Source organism: Pempheris klunzingeri, chromosome 8 (assembly GCF_042242105.1).
Source record: "Pempheris klunzingeri isolate RE-2024b chromosome 8, fPemKlu1.hap1, whole genome shotgun sequence".
Classification (NCBI taxonomy): Eukaryota; Metazoa; Chordata; class Actinopteri; order Acropomatiformes; family Pempheridae; genus Pempheris; species Pempheris klunzingeri.
Genome location: NC_092019.1, coordinates 21,193,986 through 21,219,359, shown reverse-complemented (window position 1 = coordinate 21,219,359; position 25,374 = coordinate 21,193,986). Strand labels below are relative to the sequence as shown.

Here is a 25,374-nt window from a genome sequence, read left to right as displayed (position 1 = left end):
AGAAGAGGTCTCCTCCTGTCAGTCTTGTCAGATCCAGCTGAAAGGGTAGAAATATTGGGGAAGACGATTGAAGCCGAGACTTGTAATATTCCTTTCAATCAGTGAGGGCGACACCCAGTGTCTGAGATGCCTGAACTCTTTGTGAATATTCCCCATGTTCCACCACCGGGCCCTTGAAGATACGGAGAAAAGAAAAGGATCCTAATAATGATCAATGCCGCCGGGAGAAAAACGAAACAAACCAGGTGCAGCTGCTGCTTATAAAGAATCGACTTTTTGTTCCAGTCACCTCGCACTGAGCAATTCAGCATCTTATTAGGACTTCAGCTGAATTAAACCTCAGATATCTTTCAGCCAGCAGCAGCCACTGAACCTTGTTTTACTATGAATGTGTGTGCTCGTGGGTGTGGGCGCGCATTTTTAACTCCAATCATTGCGATAATGTTTTGTAGAAATAATGATGCACAAAAAAATCCCACACCCACACAGAGCAGACTGTAGACATACCCCAACAGGTGTACAACTTCAGCAGTGATGAAACAAAAAGTTTGCAAATGGAGAGTTTGTATAATTTCTTGATTCTATAATTGATCGAATCTTTGATGAAAGCCACCAATGTGGAATCTTCCCGTCACTCGAGCAGCATTAATTCTTCACACACTGTGGACATCACCAGAGGTGTGGAAACTGGTGACTTCTGATAGACTCAAACTCAAAGAGGAAGCACCAAGGTCACATTAAGACTGCTGTTCAAACTGCACTCTTACTATAAACTTTGCCTGATGTGCTGGTGAATGACTCATTGTGCCTTTATCTGTTGACTTGTTTAAGGGTTTTAGGACTTATTTTTAGAGGAAGAGGGGCAGCTAGAAAATACAGGGAAATGAAACAGAATAACGTCAATTCACTTTTTAAAATCCTAAAAAGGTTTCAGCTTTGACTTGAATTAGTATTTTATCTTTGACTGTAACTGAAATTGATTTGTGAACATTCCTAAACTAGACTGTTGGTTGGACAAAACATGACATTTAAAGACGTCACCTCAGGCCTCAGGAAGCTGTGATTGACATTTTTCACTACTTTCTGACATTTTATAGAACAAACGCAAAAAATATTTGGCAGATTATTCGGCACCCCTACGATTAAACAATGCAGCATAAAAAAGACAAACGCAAATGTGATCTCTGCCCACGGAGTGGTTGCACAAATATCAATGACTAATAATAATAATGATAAATAACTTATCCACACATGATCGCTGTCGTCACAAGCTTTCTATGGGTTTATGAGTGACGTGCCAGTATTGCAGCTCGTGTTAGGCATTACTTTGTGGACAAAGACAGCACTGATAGACTCTGCTGCCTTTTAGCTGCTTCATAGATTCATTTTTGATCAAGAGTAAAAGCTGCTCTCCGGCAGTCAGGACTGAGGGAGAAGATGATGAGAAGATTACTGTGGACTTGCATGTTTGTGTGAGATAGTGACAGAAGCAGGAGAGGTTAGTTTGCAGATCTATGTTCATAAGCTGCCAAATAGGAATTATTTATCTGGTCTAAAGAAAACTCCTTTTTTCTCAGCCAGGCGACATCAGAAGACCCTCAAAATGTCGCCCACAGAGTTTTTAGATTTGGTCGTTATTTTTGGAGCCCGGGAACCTGAAGTGACTTCAAAAAATCTCTTCTCACAGAGACGACCGGTTACATGAAAACACCGGTTTCTCTGCCGGACTTGTAACAAGACAACATTATGCATGCACTCTGCATGCAATTTGGTCTCAGAACTAAAGGGCAGAATCAAGGAAACCACAAGCAGTCCTCTAAAGCTGAGATGAAAATTGCCTTCAAATTGCAGATATGGTTTCCATGACACTGCTGCTTACCAGCCATTTTCAGGTTTTCTGCCGGCTTTGTCTCCCACGTCTCAGTAAGGTGAATAAAGAGGAGGTGATGGCAGGTGTGAAAGAAGCATGGCTTTGTTCTCGCATTAAAAGCGCACATCACCATTAGTGACGCTGTGAGTGAGAGATTTGTGCAGCTGATGAAGCTCTCTGCTGACTGCTGAAACACATCAGCAAACACACGCACAGTTAGTCATTTTATAGCCATATTATATATTCACCGTGTCCATCACCTGTCTAATCAGACCTGAAAACGAGACGAATGGAAAAACAGATGAGACAAACTTGTACGCTGGTTGTCAAGACAAGAATTATGAAGAGGAGTCACATAGAAAACATTTGTATGATTATGATGCCGTGATTCATCTTTAAGGATACGACTGCTGATAGTAAATATTTTTCTTTCAGTCGGCAAATGCAATGAAAAGATCAAAACCAACAATGAATTAATTAAGTGTTAGTTAATTAAATGTTAATTAAGTATTGCCAGTGCGGCCAAAGCCTCATATATGTTATTCCTCCATGCTGTGTTCTAAAAACAAATAAAAACACATACACCATCCTGCTGCTGTAAATACTCACTAGAGCACAAATCTGCAGCTAGTTCCCAATAAATGCAGTTTCACGCCTCTAAATGAGGTGTGTCAGTAACCAGTTTTAATGTACACTTTGATGAAACATCCTAATGGTAACAGCACCACTGACAACTTGAATTAACGCCACATTTTTACCAGTAACCCCAAGTCAGCTGTCCTGAACCTTTAATGACCATTAAGTGTGTGATGTCTTAACAGAGTTGGTCTCTGTAAAAGCCTCATGGTGACTGTTAGGTTTGATAAATCCAAGCCATGGAGTTATATCATTAAAGTTTGAGGCCTTAACTGTGCCACAATAATTTATAGCATGAAAGTTTGACACCATGGCACCCGTAGTGACGCTTAAAAACCACAGTGGTCAGAGCTGATTTAGGAAGTTATTCAACTGCTGAAAAATATATTTGTTACTTCGATTTTAAGATTTCATGCTCAGTAGGAACCAGTGGACTTGAGGCTGGGAGAAACAGAAAAGACAGGAAAGTTTATTTAACTGTGGAGATGGACCGACACTTTTTTGGTTTTAGTCTTTTCTTATCATTTAATTCTGAGAGGCAACTTGCTCATCAAAATACGCAAAAAAAAAATGTTTCCCAGTTGTCACAAGTCTTTTACAACCTTTCACGCAGACGGTGGGATGAATGGAGAGATAAAAACACATACACAATAGCTGGTATGGAAGACTGCATAGGCCCATTTTCTTGAGTTCCCTGAGGTGAGGACGGAGAGGTTTTAGTGGTAAACAGAAGAGGCAGACCTAGAAATGTTGCTCAAAGTGTCTCTCCGCTGCGCTCTGACGATGTTTGCTGTGGGAGGGATGACTGCATGCCTGATGCACGTCTTCAGCGGTTAAGAGCTGATAGAAAAGCCATTTGTGTCCAGCCTTGTCTCCGCCATCCTACAGAGAATTCCAGCGGAAAGGGAAGAAAGCGACCTGTCTGCTGTCACATCGGATCAATATTGGCCTTCTTTGAGTTCCACCATTCTTTAAAAACTAAAAACACTGTGAACATAACCAGCCTTGTTGTTAGCTTTGCATTATTGGATGGATGTGTAGGCGGTGCAAACACACAAAGTGTAATTACAGTAGCACTTCGGTAATGAAGCTCACATGCTGGAGGAGGCTCTCACTGTGGCACAAGAGACCAGCAGTGTGTCAGTGAAGACAGATTTATGAGCACGGCCCTTAATTTAGCTTGTGTGCTGAGTACAGTAAATCACAGAGCAGACGCCAGCCAAAGGGGTTTTACTGTAATTAATCAGGTAATCTATAAACAAGCAAACAAGAATAAATGACTCCAATATAAGCAGCTGCCGCTGCGTCTTGCCTGTCTGTTAGCTGATGTGACTGCGTGTTTAGGTGTCGCATATTAGACAAGGAATGAAGGTGTGTGTGTGTGTACATGTAGTTACTGACCGTTTCATTCAGATGTGCAAGATCGTGTGAAGTTTCTGAAGTGAAATTGAAAATGATGCAAGCACAACGCACAACTGAAAGCAAGTTTGTGTGTGTGTGTCTGCTTTGAATATGTGTGTGTGTGTGTGTGTGTCTGTGGGCATCTTGTTTACTTGAGCAGCAGTGGTGTTAGAAAAGGCCGATGAGGAGAGACGGGACCGGACGGAGGGTCATTAGTGCTCTCTTTGATAAAACAGAGAGCTGGGGGACTGGAGGGGGGAGTGTAGCACACACACACACACACACACACACACACGTGCACTTTGCCGAGACTGGTCTGTATTGAGTGAGTGTGTAACGCCCCTCTGGTCCCACCACATTATGTTTTGACAGACAGTCGTGTAGCCACAGTACTGGGAGCTTCAGATAGACACACAAAAACCTCATAGTTCCTTTTTACCACATTTCTAAAAGTAATACTGTATACATATCAAATTCCTGAATTTCAGTACAACCACGCACTATTTTTGTTCGTCCTCTTGAAATTCAGCTTTGGGTGTGGATACATTTCCAGCTCAAATAACAGTCAAATAAAGTAGCGGACAATGAATGTAATGCTCTGTATACTGCAGTAAATGGAGAGTGATTTCAGACACAGTCTGATAAATAACTGAACATGTTTTTTCCAAACTACGCTGCTGCTTATTTAGTCAGTCAAGTACTAACTGCTTTAAGTGCAACAGTTTGAATGTAATGAAGGATCTTGTCCAATGTGATGCCTTATTTGTTGGTCCAACATTCAACGTGCAGCAGAAAACATCTTCTGACAGCATCTGTAAGAATATCTTATCCACCAGCCAGCATGAAACACTGCCCTCCCTTTAAGAAAATGAAAAAAGGCAGGCACGTACAATTTTGGGAAATTGGAGTTGGCAGTTCAATAGCTAGTGTGGTTGTTCATTCATTCATTGATCTATATAATCATTTATTTACTTTCTGACTGTTTTGCAACCCTTGTTCCCGACTGTGTGAGATAGTTTGTTTACACAGTAGAGCTGGAAAGATCCCACAGGGTGGGGGGCAGGAGGCTCTGAACTCAAATAACATTTCACACAAAGGCTTGTGGGTAGGTTTTTAGAGGACACTGCAGCCACTGCGTGTGCACTAAACTTGTGAGTAGCCAATGTACGTAATGTACATATGTAGGGTTTGTGAGGTGTGTGCATACGCCAGATGTGCTGAGGTGCAAAATGACAAAAAAAAAGGGAGTCACATCACTACGAATGTATTCTAACAGTAAATATAGTGCTTGGCAGAAAGCAAGTCATTATTGTTCAGACTACGTAGACCACTCATACAGTGATGACAGTCCTAATAGTGAAGGCCAGTGGTTTCTGCCTGTCTGGCAGTAATTTGTGTTCCCCATTTCCTCTTCCTCTTCCTCAATATTTCTGCTGAGTCATTGCTCCACATCACTGCCCTGCTCACAAACTCCCTATCAGATTGAGCTTCATCTTTGTCTAGACTCAGTTTGCCTCAATGCACCATGTCTGTCTCTTCTCAATCACTTCCTCTACTCTCTCTCGTCTCCAAGGCTTTCTGTCTCTTGTTTGAATCTCACCATTTCCTCTTGCCTCTGCTCACCTACCTCAACCCCTTTCGTCTCCTCAGACGTCTCTCTCTTTGTCAGGATTTCAATATCTTACTGCTCTCTAGTCGTTTTTTTTTTTTTTTTTTAAAACATTGTTCCCACTGGCTAATGGAGATTTGGTGGCCGATAAGCCAGCTCGTAAGATGATACATTAACTTTGCCTCAGCTTTGACCTCAGAGAGTCTGTCTGGTGGAAATGGGGAGGAAGTGTGGTTTTTACTTTTGTAGATTACATCAATGAGATTGCTTTTAATCCTGCCGGAGTTCTGTTAAAGTGGACCTTATGTTTCATATAATTAGCTTCAGAGGGTAAATGTTTGCAGGCCTGTGATTCCTCGCCTGTGACAGTGATCAGATGATCAGATGATCAGATGACAGGCAGTCCTCTGAGTTTGTAAAATACAGTATATATTTCTAATGATGTTAGTTTTACTTATTAACTAAAGGCACACATGGTGTATATTTATTATTGTCTGTCTCCTCACCTTGCTGCTGCTTCTTTTCTTTCCAGTTGTTCAAGAGTAAAGCATTGGAGCTGGGAGAGAAGCTGCTACCTGCCTTCAACACGCCAACAGGAATCCCTCGAGGGGTCATCAACCTGGGGAGGTGAGTCTCAGCACCAGCCTTCACCTCCAACTGCCCTCCATCCCCGATAAAAGACGGTTATCACGCTGACTTGCATTAATCAGCCGTTATGCAGTTTGTTCATCTTGGCAACCAGCGGCAGAGGGTGTGAGCCGACATGCGAGTCGTCAACAAATAGGAAATATGCTAATAATGTATTGAACCCTCCTCTAATCCACAGTTAGGTTACAACACTGAATTTCAGCTTCCGTTTGTTGCGATGCCACGGGCACATGCTGCTTAGCACATGAAAAATAAACGTTCACATTTTCTACGGAAACCAGAGACGAGAGGGTCGATCAAAATCTGTGATTTATATTGTAACAATATTCGGTTCTGCGTGAATCAGCAGAAATGAGATGCTGATAAAAGTGAATTTATAAAAAGAAAACAGTCCAAACAAACAGGCCCCCAGTCTCTGTTTATCGACAATGGGAGCAGCTGCAGGCTGAGTTTTACAGTCAGGGTGACACTTGGATAAGAACTGTTCGCAAACACTTCAGAAGATCATGGGAATAATATTTGCATGTCCTTTAATGAGTTGTGATCATTTTTAATCTGTTCCAAACCATTACCTTTCTAATCTAAAATCTTTATTGACACAGTCTTGGTAATGCCTCGGTCACGCAACACAACCTCAAGCCATTTCCATTTCCAGAGCAATTTCACCCTGAATTTCAAGTTCTCTGTGTGTTTGGATTTGGGCTTGACCCTTTTCAAGCAGGTGTTGGAATAACAAGCACACCTTTTTTATTTTGATTTCACAATTTTATACGAATGAAGCCTGATAGCTGTACTACGTTGTTACTGATTATTTGAAGTTATTTAGCCCAAATCTAACTACTTAAGGTCTGCTTTTAACATTTTGGTATACTCTCCTCTTCCTCTCACTTCCTAATCTTATTTTATAAGATACTTCCTGGCACCTCTGTCATCCACCTGCTTCCAATTAACCCACCAGCCAAGCTGGACAGCTGCTGGCAGATTTAATTACCTTATTCTACAGTTAATTCCTGCAACATCACCAACATGAGCCTGTGATACAGATGGTCAGGAGGAACCAGGCTGCCCATAGTGTGGTCATGTGGGGTGTATGCTGTGACGTGCAGACACACAAACAAGCGTATCCACACTATGCACACACACACACACACACACACACACACACAGACAGACACTCACTTTAAAAGAGAACATATGCAGTCAGACGTAAACAGGCAGTCAGCAGTCTGTACATGGAGGAGTTCAGTCCTGCTGCACAACCTCTAACAGTGTGTGGGATGCATTTTCTTATATGCTATAATATACTGTTGTTTATTATTTAGGAGTTCTTTTGTCTGTATTTAGTGGTCTGATCCAGCAAACATCGACAGATGCAGTTAAGCTCTAAGCTAACTGTGGTACAGTGCATGAAAACGTTACAAATGTTTCACTAAAATGATTACTTGGATAAGCAATTAGTTGACTGACATAAATTAATACCTGAAGTGATTTCTTCATCAATAACGTTAGACCTTCTTTGGTTCCTGCTTCTTAATTATGAGGATTTCCTGGTGTTATTTGTCTTGTGAGAAAATAAACTGAATATTTTCAGAATTTAGGTTTTGAACTGTTGGTTAAACAAAACAAGTCACTTGGACAAAAAAAATCAAATATTTTATCAAGATAATAATCAGCTGCTTAATCAATTATGAAAGTATTTGTTTAGTTTTTTGTAACAAGTGACACTTTTAGCATCCAGCTTCTTCTTCCAATATACCAGCACTGGGTGGGAGAAACCTTTTCAGTGTGTGGGAGTAAATAAACAGTGTACACTGTGGCAACATTTACTTTTAACATCATACACAGTCCCTTACAAATAATCCAAATAACATACAATCAGAATGATGTTTCCTGTAGCTAAAACACCCTCAAAGTGCCGAAAATGGTAACTTAAAACCTCAATGACATATAACTTTAGATTGTATCAACATTCATAGAACAAAACCAGATTTTTAATCACATATTGAAAGGTCACATGGTTTGATTGATGTGTGTGTCTCTGGCCAACATCAAAGATCAGAATCATTTTAGCTGTTGTGCTTAAATGCAGAAAAAAGCCAATTTCCCCAACATATTATTCACGACTTGAGATATTGATTTTTGCTTTTTTCATCATTTTCTACACCTGATTATATTTCCGACAGCGGTGGATGAGTGTGAGGCTGTGTTTGTTAAACCTGGTGAAAAGATTAATGCATGAGTGCCTGTGCTGTTGCAGCAGTGATGTGGATACCAACCCCAACCCCCCCCCCACCCCCTCTCCAAACAAACACACGCAGCCCTGCACCTCCACTTTGATTCTTAGATTGATTCTTCTCAAAGGAGGAATCAGATGTGACTCAAGCCAGAGCTACTAATGATGTAGCCCCCTAACTTTTAATGGCTGCATTCATTGGAGTGGCAAACTCTTTGATTCCTCTCTGCCCTCACACACTAGCCTTCACCCACATTTGTCTCTCCTTCCATCTTCTTTCCTTCTTACAAATTCAGTTCAATTCATTATTGCGTCTGATCCTCTCCAGCATCTATTAGAGGATATGTATTTTTCTACAATCTACCTCAAGTAATCATGGATGAGCACCGTCAGACCACACATTTACTAAAAATTAGATTTGCAGAGGTGACTGGCACTGACATGAGGAAGTAAAGCTGAGGGCTCCCATGTGTGTCTGACCTTGATGTTCATAGTTTCTCTGTAACTTTTAAAATACATATTCTGCTCATTTTCAGAGTCATACTTGTGTTTGGGGGTCCAACTAGAATCTGTTAACATGCTGTACATTATTTTCCTCATCTCGTCAAACTGCATGCTGCTCTTTTCGCCCTCTTTCTGAACACTCCTTAATTGGACAGCCACAGCCTAAGGCAGTGTATTCATACTGACTGTATCATAAACCAACATTTGATTCTTTTAGTTATCATATAACACAAAGAAAAGTACCAGATCCTCGCATTTTAGAAGTGGGACCCAGTGAAGGCTTGGCATTTCTGCTTAAAAATGTTTTAAATGATTAGTCAATCATCAAAATCGTTGCTGTTGATTAATTTTCTGTTAAATGTTAGTTGATGAATCAATTGTTTGAACTCTGATGTTTCATATAGTCAAGGAGGAGTGAGTTCAGGAGAATGATATGCATCCAAGTCTGAAAACCACAAATGACAATAGCTGAATATCCAAATAGATTAGCAGTAGAGATGTAACACAGAAAATAATGATTCAGTATGTCGTCTGTGCAATGGGGAGAAAAGAAACACAAAACATAAAATGGCTTCTTCTTGTAACAGTGGTTTACTAAACAAACTGAGTGTCAATAAAATGTATTCAAAAGTAAATCAAAATAAATATTCTCTCAAATAGAATAAATATCCAATAAGGTTCAGCAGTTAGAAAATGAACTCTACTTAAACTGTACTGTAGTTGTGGACAACTGTAGCTTGTGTCTGTTAATAAAGGGCTGGTGTGATTTGCGGCCTGAAATGTGCACGAGAGGGAACTCCATAATGGGGATCGATTACTTTTGACATGTGTCTAAAGCCTGTGCTCTCAACAACAGTGTGTGTGGTCGCATATCTGAAGCTGTAAAGATGGCGTTTGTTTTTGCTTTGGCCCTGGTCTGAATTGTTAGCGAGAGGCTGCTTAAATGCCAGAGGGGGTTTGGGTTTGCACTCAGCTCTGTTTATTCATTGTACGAGTTATATCACATATCACATACATAGTTTTTTTTTATATATATATATATATATATATATAGTATACACATATATAGTTATCACATACAGACGATGCTGTCCTAAATGGGCTTTTCCACAAACAGGAGACTTTAATGGTTCTGGAGGATCTTTTAGCTCCAATTTATCTGTGCTCGCCACAACTGTGAGACTGGGCTGATTCTCTCTAGGGCGTACATACGTGCATAGTGGCCGAGATTATTGTCATTGGCTCAACGAACACCATTTCTTAAAGTCATATTTTGAAACTCAAAGTTTAAATCTGAAAGACCCAAACCGAAAATTTCAGTGCAAATACAGTACAGGCCAAAAGTTTGGACACACCTTCTCATTCAATGCGTTTTCTTTATTTTCATGACTATTTACATTGTAGATTCTCACTGAAGGCATCAAAACTATGAATGAACACATGTGGAATTATGTACTTAACAAAAAAGTGTGAAATAACTGAAAACATGTCTTATATTCTAGTTTCTTCAAAGTAGCCACCCTTTGCTCTGATTACTGCTTTGCACACTCTTGGAATCAGAAGGTGTGTCCAAACTTTTGGCCTGTACTGTACATGTACCGTTACACCGCTGGCATTGCACTATGGATCTCTTGCGACACAAAGTAGATGGTTATTGATTTCTGTGTGAAAAGGGAATAAAAAATAAGAGAAGTCTGTTATGATGCATTAAGCAGAGTCTGAGTACAGAAGGCCAGAAGGTCCACCAGACACTCAGCTGCTGCATGTTCTGAATGTGATGTTCACTGTAGCTTCTTAAAAGAGGCTGTAAAAGACCTAAAAGAACTGTTTCACTAGTTGACTGGAGTTTACAAGTAATAATGCTGCTGATACAGGAGGCTCAGATGAAGCTGAAATTGGCTGTAAAACCTTTAACTTACTAGAACTTCACATTGAAAAAGGATGAAATTCAGAATATTTTGCTTTGTTGACTACTTTAGATCTACATGCTGTGTTAATATAGCACTGGTACTTTTATTTTAGGTTTTACTTTATTTTTGGAAACAACTGAACAAAACTCTCATCTACTTTAGTTATTTTCATGTCAGACTTAAGCTACTATTATCCTCTGGTCTACAACTCTACAACAACAGCCCAGTGGACTGTCTATTTTCAACTTGATATTGTTGTGATCAATTTGTTGAATCTACATAGAACACTGACACTTGATAGTTTTAGTGAGTTAACATAGTTGACTGTCAGGAAGTAACTGTGTTGCACTTGTCAGTAATAAAACAATAGTGGCTGTGATTGTGCGTTCTACACTGGAAAGAAAGAACTACCTCATTATAGTTGAAAACAAGGAGACATAAAAATAATAACAGAAGTTAAGCTGTGGTCTTGACTAACAAGCTTGTTGACCATCATCACTGACCACATTGGAAATTAATATACTTGTGCTTATTTGTAAATGGTGTTGGCATGAACTCAAACACTAGAGATACAGTAATAAAACCTGTTATCCTCTCCAGTCTATGTAAGCAATGCTCTGCCACCTTTGCAATTGACTGCATGTACAGTAATCTTCTAAATTGCTTGTGTTTACAGCCATGATGCGTAGTCTACTTGTCTGGATGTTGTCTCTGTTGCAGTGGCACCAGTTGGAGTTGGGGTTGGGCCTCAGCCGGGAGCAGCATCCTGGCTGAGTTCGGGACCCTTCACCTCGAATTCGTCCATCTTTCGGAGCTCTCCAACAATCCCATCTATACAGAGAAGGTGCAAAACACAAATCACATGTCGATGCACAATTCAGTAGTTTTTAATGAATTTTTAAATATGTCTAGGATTGGTAATGACCATGGATTTCTGATCAAGTACCACTGCAAGATGCTCTCCAGCCTTGAAACGTTGACACAGCACAAGTTGAATGAGTGAAACTATGGCAATGCAGTATGCCGATGATATTCTTCTGTACGCTGGTGTCTTTGTTTGCAGGTGATGAACATCAGAAAACTACTAAACAAGATTGAAAAACCCCACGGCCTGTACCCCAACTTCCTGAGTCCAGTCAGCGGCAACTGGGTACAACGTAAGTACTGTGTTCACACTGGTTCAACATCTGTCTGTCTTCTAGAGAAACATGTTTAACAACAACCGATGGCTCTCATACATTATTAGAAAAAAGCATAAGGTTTAAATGTAACCTTGATGACATTTCATTCACTGAGATGCCCTGAGAAGGTCATTTCTTTTACCCAAGTAATACAATAATTGTGTTATCCCAAGGTTGGTCAAGATAACTGTACAAGACTGAGTTAATTGAATGTCATTTCACATCTCAACTTTCCCCATTTCTAACTCTTTTCTGTGGCTTTCACATCACTGACAGACCTTGAGTCACCTCACGTGTCAAAGCTCTTTTAGCTGCTCATATGTGTCATCCATCCATCCTTCTACCTCCTTTCATTTTTAATATCGGGCTCATAGCAATGGCTATATGACTCCCATTTCTCTGGGTTATTAAAATGCTAATGAATTCAATTACTTCAGGAAATTGGATCTTTCCGATTTACCTGAAAGGAAGTGGAAAAAAATCATGGGGTAAGCTGAGGCTGGGACTAAAAAGGTTGTAATCTGTATGATTACAGGAGCTAATTGTTGTAGGTGAGCATGTATTGAAACAAAACTGTATATATTCATTACCACAAAGGAAAAAGAAATCTGGGCTTCACAGCTCTCCCTCATCTGTCAGTGTCAAGGACAAACATGGCAGCGCTGTGATAACCTTGCGGGGGAGTCGGTAAAGGTGTGTGTGTGTGTGTGTGTGTATGTGCGTGCAATGAGCACGAGTGGATAGATTTAGACTCATGCACGCCTCCACTGCAATATCACATTCATCTTTATGAATCTGAATGTGGACTTTGAGCGAACAGGAGCAAAATCAGCAGCCACTTGTTTCAATTTCCACTCATAAGCTTGAAGAGTGTTACACAATTTAGGTTTACTCTCAAAAAACTATTTTCTACCATCAGTGAAAAGACACAGTGTGAGTTCACAGTATACAACCGCTCACATCACGAATTAAACTAAAATTTAGACAATACAGTCATAATGGAGTTGCATATTTTGGATGTTCTACCATAAAACACAAACGTTGAAACATTTTTCAATGGAATAACAGGTTTTTTGCACCACATAGAATGTAGCTTGAAACCTCTTTCACCATCCTATTGTCAGGTAGGAAAGTTTGATGGAAAACCAGAAGGGACAAAATATGATTTACTATTAAATCATATTTTTTTCAGTACATCTACAACAATGGTTTCCTAATGATAAAATTCATTAAACGAGTGTGACCGGGCCGCATAACATGGATGGATTGGTGCATTCATCAGTGAAAAATGGTTAATTCAATTAGGTTTGTGTTAGTTTTTGCTAAATTCAGGTCTTGTACACTATGAATTAATGAACTTCCTAATGACTAATGAGAAATGATTGAACAAGCACAATCCACTATTGAAGAAAAACTTACATTTAATTCAGTGTGTAACGTCTCCCAGCAGCGTGACATTTGATATAAAACTATTTCATACCCAACCAAACTCCCTCAGTTGGCAAGAAAAAACATTGAAGACTAGAGACTAAGGTCAATGCTTTTCAGGACTTCTGAAGATCTGCTGATAGCCTGAATAAAGGCAGCTGTGTGACCCTGCTGGATAAATTCATACAATCCTGTTCGCCTCCTGTTCCCCCTTTTAGATCATGTTTCCATCGGTGGCCTTGGTGATAGTTTCTACGAGTATCTGATCAAGTCATTTCTGATGTCAGATAAGACGGATGAGGACGCCAAGAAAATGTACTACAGCGCGCTGGAGGTATGGAATTTTTAATCTTGCATTTCACACAGAGCGATGGGTCCGCTCAGGCGTAGCTTTGTTAGATAAAATGATAATAATTACACCCATTTGCATAAGCCTTTGATCAAACAAAGTATACAAAGTAATTCACACCCAAGAGAAAGAAAAGGCAAACACAAAACAAGGAGAGGACAGCAGGTACACTGCTTAAAGTTGTAGGTGATAGTTGAAGGGTGAGTGAAGGATGCAGCATCTTAAACCTTTTTCATACATTTCTGGCTTCATGCGTCTGTTGTAATGATCGCTCTTTGTCATTCAGACATGTAAATTTTCCTCATGGCTTTATTCAGGCATGATGGCACTTTTATGGAAAGAGCCACGAAGCTCCAGTTATATTTGGCACAGACAAGAGGGAGCGCTGAGTTAAAAAAAGAAATGATAACAAGGAAGAATAGAAGAGCGTTGTCTGTCCTCACTATTAGAGATCGGGGGGGGGGGGGGTTTCTTTGGAAGTATTTTACAGCTGAAGCCTTAATTAATGACCGTCATGAGTGTGACTGAGGGAGGCTTGATCAGCGACAGTCTTCCCCTTTTCTCACGCGGAGTTCTCTAAAAATTTCTCATCAGTTTCATCATTTGACATAATTAGAGAGCGAATTCTTCTGCCTGTTTTATAGAATCTGACATCGCATGGGTGCAAAGACTTTGTGCTAGCCTGATTACTATTGTGGTTTTACAAGCTTTTTTCTATCTCCTTTTGCTCCATAAAAAAATGGAAAGAAATACACACATTCTATCTCTGACTGCAGTGGGCTTTACATGATTGAACGTGGCTATACACTACTACAAAATAAAAGTAATGGAAAACCAGGGCTTTAAGGCATTGATGTTTCTCTCTCCTATTTAAATTCAGTGGGTCTTACCAGGAGGGGGTGCACAGATGTATTGGATGCTTTTATTCAAAGCAGTGTACTATGACTTTATACAGGGGGAGTATTTTTGTGACAGATGTTCTCACTTGAGTGGTCGTAAGGGAAAGGCAGGGAGATAATATGGAAACGGAAAGATTCCTGGTACTGCGTAATGTGATTAGATGGCAGCTGACGGGTGTATTTATATACTGTAATGTAAAATAGGAGCACTCTCACCATCTGCAGAAAAATTTCTGTACACAGTAGACACATGCATTAAAATGCATCCGAAGCTGTCTGTTGTCCTCTTTAACGGAGATAATGCCGGAGTAAAGCATGTTCCCTCCAGCTGCAATTACAACATCACAGACAATAACTTAGGATTGCCATTAAGAGTTCCTGAGTTCTCATCAGAGCCAGAGGCATAACTACAAATTACAGGATCTCCTTCTCCCGTGTGACTTGGTATTTAAATGGCCAGGGACCCCCACACTATCAGATTTAGCTCTATACTGTATGTTGATACAGCGATCTAATGTAAAGGCGCAGCACAACTCATTATCTTTAATTCAAATAAAAGTAGATTACTAATTAAAACAGTGTTGAATGAGAGAACATTTTCCAATTATACTGTGTCATGATTACTGCTAACAACAGCTAATTAGTGGGAAAATCATCAGTCTCAGCCCTCAAGAAAAATGTTTTTTTCCTGAGAACACGGTATTTATAAGCATACTTTTTTTGTGCTCATTTACAGCAGGTTGCTTTTTTATGAAACCTTATTTAGCATGAAAGATTTCTCATACAGTATACACTGGAGGTAATAGGGACTTAAAGGGGGGAAAAAGAGCATACCGCACAACTGGTTGTCTCACTTATTTAGTTAATTGGAATTAAAACGTCCCACTCCACAAACCAAATGTTGTTGACAATGAACAGTACATAGAGTATATCAGGTTTAAATATTCCTGACTGCCTGTGTTGTTGCAGGCGATCGAAGCCAACCTGGTACAGAAATCCCCCGGTGGTCTCACCTACATGGCCGAGTGGAGGGGAGGGATCCTGGATCACAAGATGGGCCACCTGGCCTGTTTCTCTGGGGGCATGATCGGCATCGGGGCTGACGATGGAGCGCTGGAGAAGAGGCAGCACTACCTGGACCTGGCCGCTGAGATCACACACACATGCCACGAGAGCTACACTCGCTCAGGTGAGCGGACACATCAGGGACGCTGAAGAGATCGCAGAGACTGCTCGTTTTGAGAGGCTGCACAATGTTTCAGGCTCCTTATTGGTTAAGTTGTGAATGATAGCTGATGAAACCTGTTGTAGTCTTGCTTGCTACCATCCAAACTCTAAATTCATAATTCAATTCATCTTTATTTGGTGCTCAGGCTCTTTAGATCCAAAAAATTCTATATTTTTCAACACAGCACAAACTGGCTCCTCTAAAAAAAAGCTGTGAAATTTTGTGGAGCATCATTGTTGTGATACATTATATCCGTCTTGTTATGAAAGGTGGCAGTCAGAGTAAGGAAATGAAGAATCTATTGCTAGGAGTCTAGCAATATTGTAAATTAAAGGGGCGTCAGGCGATTTTATTTGCCTTTCCTCAAAAGGCAAATCGTTCTCGGTGGCTTCACCTCAATAGAGAGACGACAGGCCTGCATCTAAGAATTAAACTTCTCATTTATTTTGTAAGATCTCACAGCTGTAGGCAGCAGACATGAAGGTGCCTCTGAGTGTGTTTGATACAGATAATCACACTTTGTTGTAATTCAGGAGAAAGAATGAAAAAAGGAGACCTGGAGGTAAAGTATGGACGAGTAAATATTGTGATAAAAACAGAGTCCACGGGCAAATTTACTGTGGTTCCAATCTATAAATGAGGGCTAGCTGAAGAGTTTTGATATGGTTGCACTCACAGTCTGAGGATGTACCCTGGAGGAAAATGCAAGAAAGAAAGGGAGGATGAAAAAACAGAGGAATAGTTGCCAGCAACAAGCCTGCCCACATTTTTTGGAAAGACCCTTGTTTGATCTCTTTTCTTCGCTGGCATCTGTCTTGGCCCTGACAATAATCTCCTCTGCTAATTTCAAGCTTCTTTTTGCCCCCCTCCACCATTGGGTGGGCTGTACGTTTTCATCCTCAAGTGTTCATTCGCCTTCGCTTCTCCAGTAAGCTAATGTGACTCATCACATAACAGGTTCCTTGATACGCTTGGAATACTTTTGATCTGCGGGCCCAAAAGGATTCTCTGGCTCTCTCTTTCATAGTCATCCACCAGGTTTCTCTTCACTCATTAAAGGGAATGGATGGTGCTTGGCAGCTCTTGGATTAGCTGTTTGAAGGAAAGAGAGAGAGTGTGAGATTTGCTCTTGCATGAGTGTAAAGTGGCTGCGTCTTAAATACTGATACCATGAAGACTCTCCCTCTGCTGCTCCTCTGGATCTCTGCCATCTTCACAGCAACAGACCGATGCTGGAAAATGGGGATCTCATGGGAGGCAGCAGGAAGAGGATAAGGTTATTGGTTTTAGAGAAAGAGTGGTAATAGACTTTTAATGCTTAGCTTTGTGCATTTCTACTATTGAGACATATGAGCTGTTGTAGAATAGAGCAACTTGAGAGAGACTGACGGCGCGTATAGGAAAAAATAAATATTTGATCAGTAATCAATACAGTAAGACTGAAGTTTGCTTGGAGAAATGAACTGGTATGCTGAGGCAAAAAGATGGAACAGGGATAAAAACATTGGCAGGGTTGTTTCCATAAAGATGTGGCTTTATAATAGCTGGCTAGTCACAGTCATTTAGTCTGGGTGAATCCAACATGGTGCGATCAACCAGCAGCAAAAACACCATTTCTCATAGAAATAAACTAGGAGAATAAATAAGGGAGGACATGCAGTGTGAAAAAAGTCACTGCATCTTTTAGGATGGGCTACATGAGTTACATTCAAACTAAATTTCTTTTTTAAAGTGATGGCCCTGGAGTCACACCGCTGATGAAGCTAAGACATAATGTGCAGTGATGAAAAGCTTCTGTGGTTTTCAGTATTCTCTTGCTAAGCCAGACCTGTGGAAAGCTCACAGAGGTCAGTTACTTGAAATGTGCATTTCAACATTCAACCGGCTGTCTGAAGGTTTCCAAGGCCTCATTATTCACATTTTGTATCTAATTTCCTCCACCTCTGTGAACTGGGTGGGATGGAGACTTATGAGTAATTATTGTTAATAACCACGGGTTGGTAAAGAAGATAACTGGTTGAGAACCAAATATATTATGGCATAAAAGATTGCTATCGGATTCCCAAAGCGAGTAAAACAAAGCCTGTTTATCTAATGAACTTGAGGAAGAATCGATTGTGCAGTCTGTGCTGTGGGTTACTGATATTCTCCGTTGAATTAGCGTTAGCATTCCAATCACAAGCATCAACAGCCCAGAGAAATTATTACGTTTAAAGCAGGCAGCCAGGAAGCAGAAAACAGAGTGTGGAAAGAACCCAGAGGTGGTTTAGGAATCAGATAAATGTAATGAAAAGTGTTTCAGCTGAAGAGCAGCGGCATGGTTGTGTTTTTGTGCAGGCTGTGTCGGTGCTGTGGAGGAATAAACAATATATAAACAATCCTTAAAGGTACACTGCGGAGTTTTAGACCACTAGTAGCACTTTTTTTTGATTGTCTACAGGTGATCAGCAGCAATATGCCAACAAAGGAAGAGACGAAGAAGAAGAAGAAGAGTAAACATAGATGTAAACGGCGCAGGATTTTAAAAAATCGGCTTTGAAAATGTTTTATGACGTACGATATTCATTCATCACATTTGTTCAACCACAAGGGTTCACACACCACGTGTTTTAGTGAGAGAGTAACACTGAATGCACTGAAGAAAACTCCACAGGCACCTTTAAACATGGAGGACGTTTGGAGGATGTGCAAACAGTATCGATGGCAAATTTAAATGGGAGCAGATCTGAAAAACAGGGATATTTACTGAAATATAAAGACATGTACTTACAACACAGAGGATTTTAGAAATCAAAGTATCTGTCTCTGAAATAGGACCATTTCAAATAAAGGTTTGGTTCTTTATGCATTTGAGGCTCTATGTTGTACTTTTGCTGCTGCTGCGTCTGTCTGCTCTGTTTAAATATGCTATATATCGATCGTACGTCTGTCCATCTGTGAAGAGGGACCCCTACTCTGGTCCCCCTCGTCTGAGGCAAAGTTGTGAATTTAGGCTACATAAATTAAATTTACTTGAAGCCACTGACCCCAGCTGCTCTATCTTCCTGTCTTAATGGTTTCTCTGTTGCCTTCCGGCTGAATTATTTAGCCACTATACGCTAACTGGTGGCCACCTGTTTCTCTCAATTCCCCTCCAGTCAATATACCACCATATACGTGTAGAGTAAAGTCTGCGGCTTTGTGTCTAACAGTAAATGCTATACAGTTTCTCCTTGTCTTGCTAGCACATGCTCACTCACTCACTCACTCACTCACACTATAATGGACTAGCTGCCATGCTGTCTGTCATACTGACTTTTCTTATTTCAAGATGATTGTCTGGTCCAATCGGATTCAGCTACTTACAAACCCTCAGTGACCTCAAAGAACCTGCTTCCTTCCAACACGGTCCAATTTTCCAAGCGGCTACATAAAGGTTGGCTAAAATCACAGACGATAAGCCAGTGGGGGAAAAATAGTCTAAGCAAATCAAGCACAATAGGTAGAAAGGAAAGTTCAGAATCGTCTTGCATGCTAATAATACTGTCTGTGTCCTGTGACCCCGGCAAGAATAGATACCTTTGTGCTGTATCGAGAATAAAATCTCTTTGTCATGCAGTCTTGAATTGTGGGCGAAATATAATGGAAGTAAGGAGAAGAATAAGGAGAGAGACAGAAAAAGAGAAGACTGCAGACCATCTGGAGAGCTGGGAGGTCTTCATTGTTTAACTTGCCTCAGGCCCTTTTTTAAGCGGTAATTGAATGGCCTGTGTACAAAAGAGTCAAACAGTCATTGTGCTTTGAAGGATTTTAGATTTAGAAATGGATTGCAGATGTGAAATGCTCATGTCTACACGCCAAAATAAAAATGTTCATCTTAAGATGATTATGATGATTTTCATCTTACTTTATGTTTCGTCTGTATTTTTGTCTCCATCAGCCACCAAACTGGGACCTGAGGCCTTCAGATTTGACGGCGGAGCTGAAGCCACGGCAACCAGGCTGAGTGACAGATACTACATCCTGAGACCAGAGGTCATCGAGAGCTACATGTACATGTGGAGACTGACCCACGACCCCAAGTACAGAGAGTGGGGTTGGGAGGCTGTCGAGGTCAGTTACACCAATACAGTGTTACTAGTTATTGTACTAACCTTCCAAAGTGTAGCATGACGTGCTGTCTGTCACCCGATTTTGATTTCCCCACAGGGACCCAGGTAGTGCTGATAATACAGGGCCAATCAATGAGCTACCTGTCGTGTGTAGTCCTGAAATATTATACTACTACTTCTACTTTAAATGACACTGTAAAACACCTTTTTACAATATAGCAATCACTAAAAATATTGTTTCACATCAGGTCCGTGTGGTACGAAGAATAATTTCATGGTATATTTCAGTGGGTGATACAGTACAGTGTAATTTTGTATCCTATACTTCCCTCCTGGAAGTGGCTTGGACTCTGATTTTATAAATTGTGCTCCCCTATTATGTCAAGCCCTATAACACCCTCAATTACCTTCAACCAGCTTCTTTGACATTGTGTGGCACTATACATTAGCATGTAGATCAAGCAGTCCCACTAGCAGGAGGTGGAGGTTGTGTAGGAGCACCATTATTAGACAGGACATTAGCTGTAGTAAACTGCAGAGGGCTGGCATGATAGATTTAGCATTAATTTAGTGCGCACAGAAGTGGAGAGATCTGGCTGACGAGTTTGACGGGCCTTTAATTATCAGACACAAAGGTTGAAAGCAGTGCACAACGCTTCTCTTCATGAACATCAAGCATTAACACGTCGGGGTCTTTGTTAATTAGCACGTATAAGCCAGGCCTTTGTAGCAGGGGTAATAATGTGCTAATCCGCTTGGCTAGCTCAGCCACTCTCCATTAGGCCTTGTCAGATTTAGCATTGCTTGGGCTTCAATTGTTCAGCCAGCTGAAGGGCTTGACGTGCTCCATCACTGACTCTTTCCTGAGGTGTACATGGACACAGTGCCATTGAGTGAAGGAATTCCTCCATGTCCCAAACTATATCAGAGGAACAGGTGATAGTCTTTTACTCACAGGCCCTGTGGTTTCCTAGTATGTGGTCCCGTCGTGGTGCACAACCATAAGGCCGCTCTGTTAGAAGAAACAGCACTAAGTGGTCTTTGCTTTGTCCAGAAAACTGTTTTTCGAGATACATGCACACCTTAAATGTGGTCTGTGCGTCTCCTGTCAGGCGCTGGAGCAGCACTGCAGAGTGGAGTCTGGCTTCTCTGGGATCCGTGACGTTTACACCATGACAGTGAGCCACGATAACATGCAGCAGAGCTTCTTCCTCTCAGAGACACTCAAGTAAGTCCTTTGTGTTCTCCACATACGCCCCTGGCAAAAGGCATTTTACAATCTGCATGCATAAAAAATCATAGGTATAGAAATGACAGTGCCTAGCAGATACAGAAATCCTCTGTAAAAGAAACACGGATGGTGAATAGATGTTGTGCAGTCAGACGCCTCAGTTTTCCTTCCCCTTCTCTTGGGTCAGTAAGCAACACAAACCATTCAGGGTGCCGCGTCGTATCACAGCTAGTAGATGGCGAGAGGCCTTTTTTTGTGAAGACGCGGGCGTCAGGAATCATTCAGGTCAGCGGGCAGTAGACAACTTTGAACATCGGACTGTGCTGCTGCCTCACCCAGTGTTACACTATCACTGATGTGCATCCACTTTAAAAATTGAAATGACTAATCACGACAAAAAAAAAAAAAAAAAAAGAAACTAGCTTGTGAATAATTTAGTAATACTGGGTTTGCAAAGCATTCTTGCATGGCACTCGTGGTGAACAGTTTCTTAGCATTGGCCACATTTAAAGAGTACATCAAAAACTCCAACACAAACCCTGTCCAGTATTTTCAGACCTCCCTCCTGCATCTGTGGCACAAAAACCTGTCAGTTGTTAAAAACAGCTCTCAAACACATAGTTTCCTTTGTAAATGTCAGACAAATCTGGTGCCTTTCATACATTACAGTCATGAATAATGTTACTGCAGAAAGCTGACCATAATCTGGTAACAGATAGAAACTGTAGGCCTGTTCTCTTTCTTGGCAAGAATTAGATGTGAGGATCAGTGTTGCTCTCATGTGTAAATCCTAAATATGAAGCTACAGCCAGGAGTTATCTTATCATAGACACTGGAAACAAGAGGAAACAGCTGACCTGACCCTGAGCGAAAGCAACTAAATCTGACTACCAGCATTTCTAAAGCTCAAAGGCTTATTAACACACTTTTATCTCATTAGAATTTTTCTTACAAAAAACCAAAGCGGTACGTATACAGTTACAAGTTGTGGCAGGACTGGTTCTCTGACAGCTTGCAGTGACTTTCTGGTGTCCTGTTGTCAATGCGCCAGAACAAGAAACAGCTGGTTTTGCACAGATCAAAAAGATGAAATATAACATATATATAATTTAGCTTTAGAGACGCTGGTAGGTTTACTTGTTTTTTTGGCCCAAATTCCAACCAGAGTCCTGACTATCTGCCCATGCAGAGTCCAATCAGACTTGTTGGTTAAATAACTGTCCAGTCCAATGATCCACACCGATTTGGCACACCGATAAATGAAATCTATGAAGTTGAAAAGATTAAATCATTGGCATATCAATCAAAGTTTAACTGGAGAATGTGACTCCTGAAAACGAAGTAACACAGTTCACTAGAGAGACGTCGTCTCGCTCTGTTGGAGTTGTTGAAACCACACAAACACTCTCTCCGATCACAGTTGTACAGTGGTGTTACAGAGCGAGCTGCTTCCTTCACAAAGCATCCTTGGCTGAATACAGACACCTGCAGACAGCGATGTTTTAGCCAGTGAGGGGGACTAAAATATGCCCCGATCGGCTGGGGACGTCTCTGCCTGTGACTGCTAGCTGTCTTTATGACGAGCTTAGCTAAAGGTCTGATGGCTGAAGCCTCATATTTATCTTACTGACATTCAACTCTCAGCAAGACGGTGAAGACGCGTAATTTAAAAGATGCCTAATTGCTCTGAGTGTGTCGAACAGAAAGCAGAAGGAAAGTGGGGTTATTTTTGATGACATGAAATGGATGTTGTTCCTGTGTGCTCAGGTACCTGTACCTGCTCTTCTCTGACGACGACCTTCTCCCGCTGGAGGACTGGGTCTTCAACACAGAAGCCCACCCTCTGCCCATCATCCGCAAGAGCTGCCTGCAGGACGAAACAACACAGGAAAAGACAGTGTCCGAATAAGACTGACCGGCGGAGACACTTACAGACACGTTTGCACAGTAAATGTGCACACATACACACACACAGTCACGCAAATATTGCAAACACCAACTCAATGCAGGTTCAGAGTCTTTTCAGGAGCGTGTTATGGACTCTCAATTCCTTTCCAGTAAAGGATGTTGTCGTTTTACGCTGTGATTGTATATCCTTTCGCCGGGTTTACTTCCTGCTGGCACTTCTTTTTTGTGGACAATCAAGACAAACATGACTTTCATGAAAAGAGCACCTTTTTCTTTCCTTCTTTCCTCTGTGAGGAAACCAGTATAACTTGCAGACCCAAATGTATGGGAGGAGGGTTGAACTATGGGCCATATTGTCAGAAAGAGAGAGAAACGTATAGAAAACCACTTGAGTTTTGCTCTTTGATTTCGTTGTTTCGTTAATCTTAAGTGATGAATGATTTCCTTCTAGCTCGTCATTGCATTTTGTTTCCTTTTGTGCGTACACTCTTTGACCAAAGGTTTCTTTGCATTTCTAGTTCCCTCTTTTCCAGTAATGTGTTTTTGGTGAGATTTGACAGGAAGTAAAATTTACTATAAAGAACTGAATTGTAATGAATATTGATTAATGTACAGACAAACATGAAATGTGATTCTCGAATCCACCTCCAAACTAATGTTGATGTCATGTTTCTTACTGAAACAAGCTTGAATGACTATTTTTTTTTTCCAAGTTAGGAGGTGTCAGGAAAGTGGCAGTGTCTTATGCATCCAGGGACCATTTATTAAAAAACTGTTGTGTTTCCACCGTATGCTTGGGTTACTTTGTGAACAGGACAGTGCTTTCTCAGTCCTCTCAGCCTTTCAAATCAAAGTAACAAATGGAGTGCTGTCAGTTCTGTGGCTGTAATGCACGCATAAAGAGAAAAGAAGGCATCTGCTAGCCAGCTCCAAATGGGTTTTCCTGTTTCTGTTGTAGTTTCTCTGCTTCACCCTGCCTTTACACGTGAGTCCGTACGGCTGCCAACACTGAAAGGCTGTCGAGGCGACTACAGACCACGGAGACGAGTATTGGTTTTCATCACTGTTCTTTTCATCACTGCTGTCCTGTACAGTCGTGGAGCGAATGTGCTGTACATACAGATGAAGTGAGAGACCCCTGTATGAGCCTGTCTGACTTTATTTTGTGATCTTTTCTCTTTTTTTTTTTAACTTCAGTGGTTATTTTATTTCTGAATTCTCTTTTGATTTGCTTCCCTCAGGTGTTTCAGTAAAAAAAAAAACTAAAAAGTTCTGATTATAAGTCTAGTTATTGCTGATATTAATTATTGTTCTTATTCTTACTGTTTGATTTAACTTTGGTTGTTGAATATTTTTCAAATACTGATAAAAAGACCTGTGCAACTTTGTACATTTAAAACAATCACAGTTGTTGTGTGGTTTTTATTGGCCCTGTTTGTTTCCTTATTTGCAAAGTCTAAAAAAGTCGTACTTTCTGGTTTTCCACTAGGTTTTAATTATTTGATTTGTTCAGCACGTTGCTACAGAAACCTGCAGTGACTTGACAAAGGGGTGAAGAAACTTGACTCATTTGCTGCCTACATTTGTTTTGGTATTTGCTTCCAGGAAGTTTATTACAGATTTAATTGAAGGGGGATGTCTCAGGGTTGTGGAAAGTTCCAGCAATCACGACCAGAAAATGACTGTGGGGTTCAGCCATTGCGCCTCTTTCACGGTGTCAGGCCAACAAAGCACGATTTAATACCATCCTCCCCAAGTGAGTCAGCTCTACCTGATGTCATTTGAATCTTAATTTCAGTGTGATAGCTTGAAGTGATTTTTCATTTGCTCTAAATACAATCAGCAGGCATTTTTCACATGATTGACATTTGATAGTAATTTTAAAAATGGTCCTTAAATGTCACAGATCTAGTGACACGTTAAAAAGGAGCCGGTTCAAAGATGTGAGTTTAAACACGGTGCAGTGTAAATGTAATCTAAGCCGAGGCCCGCAGCACTCTGCTACGCCGCAGCACTGTTCCTCCCTTCAGCTCAGGCATGCTGATGACAGAAGGGCAAAAGTGAAGGGCACAATTCTTACATGTGAGCTTGTCTGATCTCGCCTGGGGACAGAAATGGGAGGATCGCTGTGCATTTGATTGCACCTGAGACTGATAGTGAAGGACTAACACTGCATATAATCCCCTCCCCTCTCATTTTTTTTCCTTTGCTGCTCCCTGAGTCCCAGACAAGCCGAGCAGGGCGGCAG

At 40.9% G+C, this 25,374-nt stretch overlaps 1 protein-coding gene across 2 annotated transcripts in view; it reads left to right on the top strand.

Annotated features, from left to right (window-relative positions):
• Positions 1–24,528, top strand: part of LOC139205369 (mannosyl-oligosaccharide 1,2-alpha-mannosidase IA) — a 168,571-nt gene extending 144,043 nt beyond the window's left edge. Inside the window, exons 5-12 of one of the 2 annotated variants that reach the window (XM_070835561.1) lie at positions 6,049–6,143; positions 11,532–11,655; positions 11,875–11,968; positions 13,639–13,754; positions 15,638–15,857; positions 19,816–19,988; positions 21,100–21,215; positions 22,986–24,528. In XM_070835561.1, the coding sequence (XP_070691662.1) occupies positions 6,049–6,143; positions 11,532–11,655; positions 11,875–11,968; positions 13,639–13,754; positions 15,638–15,857; positions 19,816–19,988; positions 21,100–21,215; positions 22,986–23,127 (1,080 nt within the window). In that variant the 3' untranslated portion in view covers positions 23,128–24,528. Of the gene's footprint in view, positions 1–6,048; positions 6,144–11,528; positions 11,656–11,874; positions 11,969–13,638; positions 13,755–15,637; positions 15,858–19,815; positions 19,989–21,099; positions 21,216–22,985 lie in introns of both variants that reach the window. The other variant, XM_070835560.1, reaches the window with a different exon arrangement.
• The last annotated feature ends 846 nt before the right edge of the window (positions 24,529–25,374 follow it).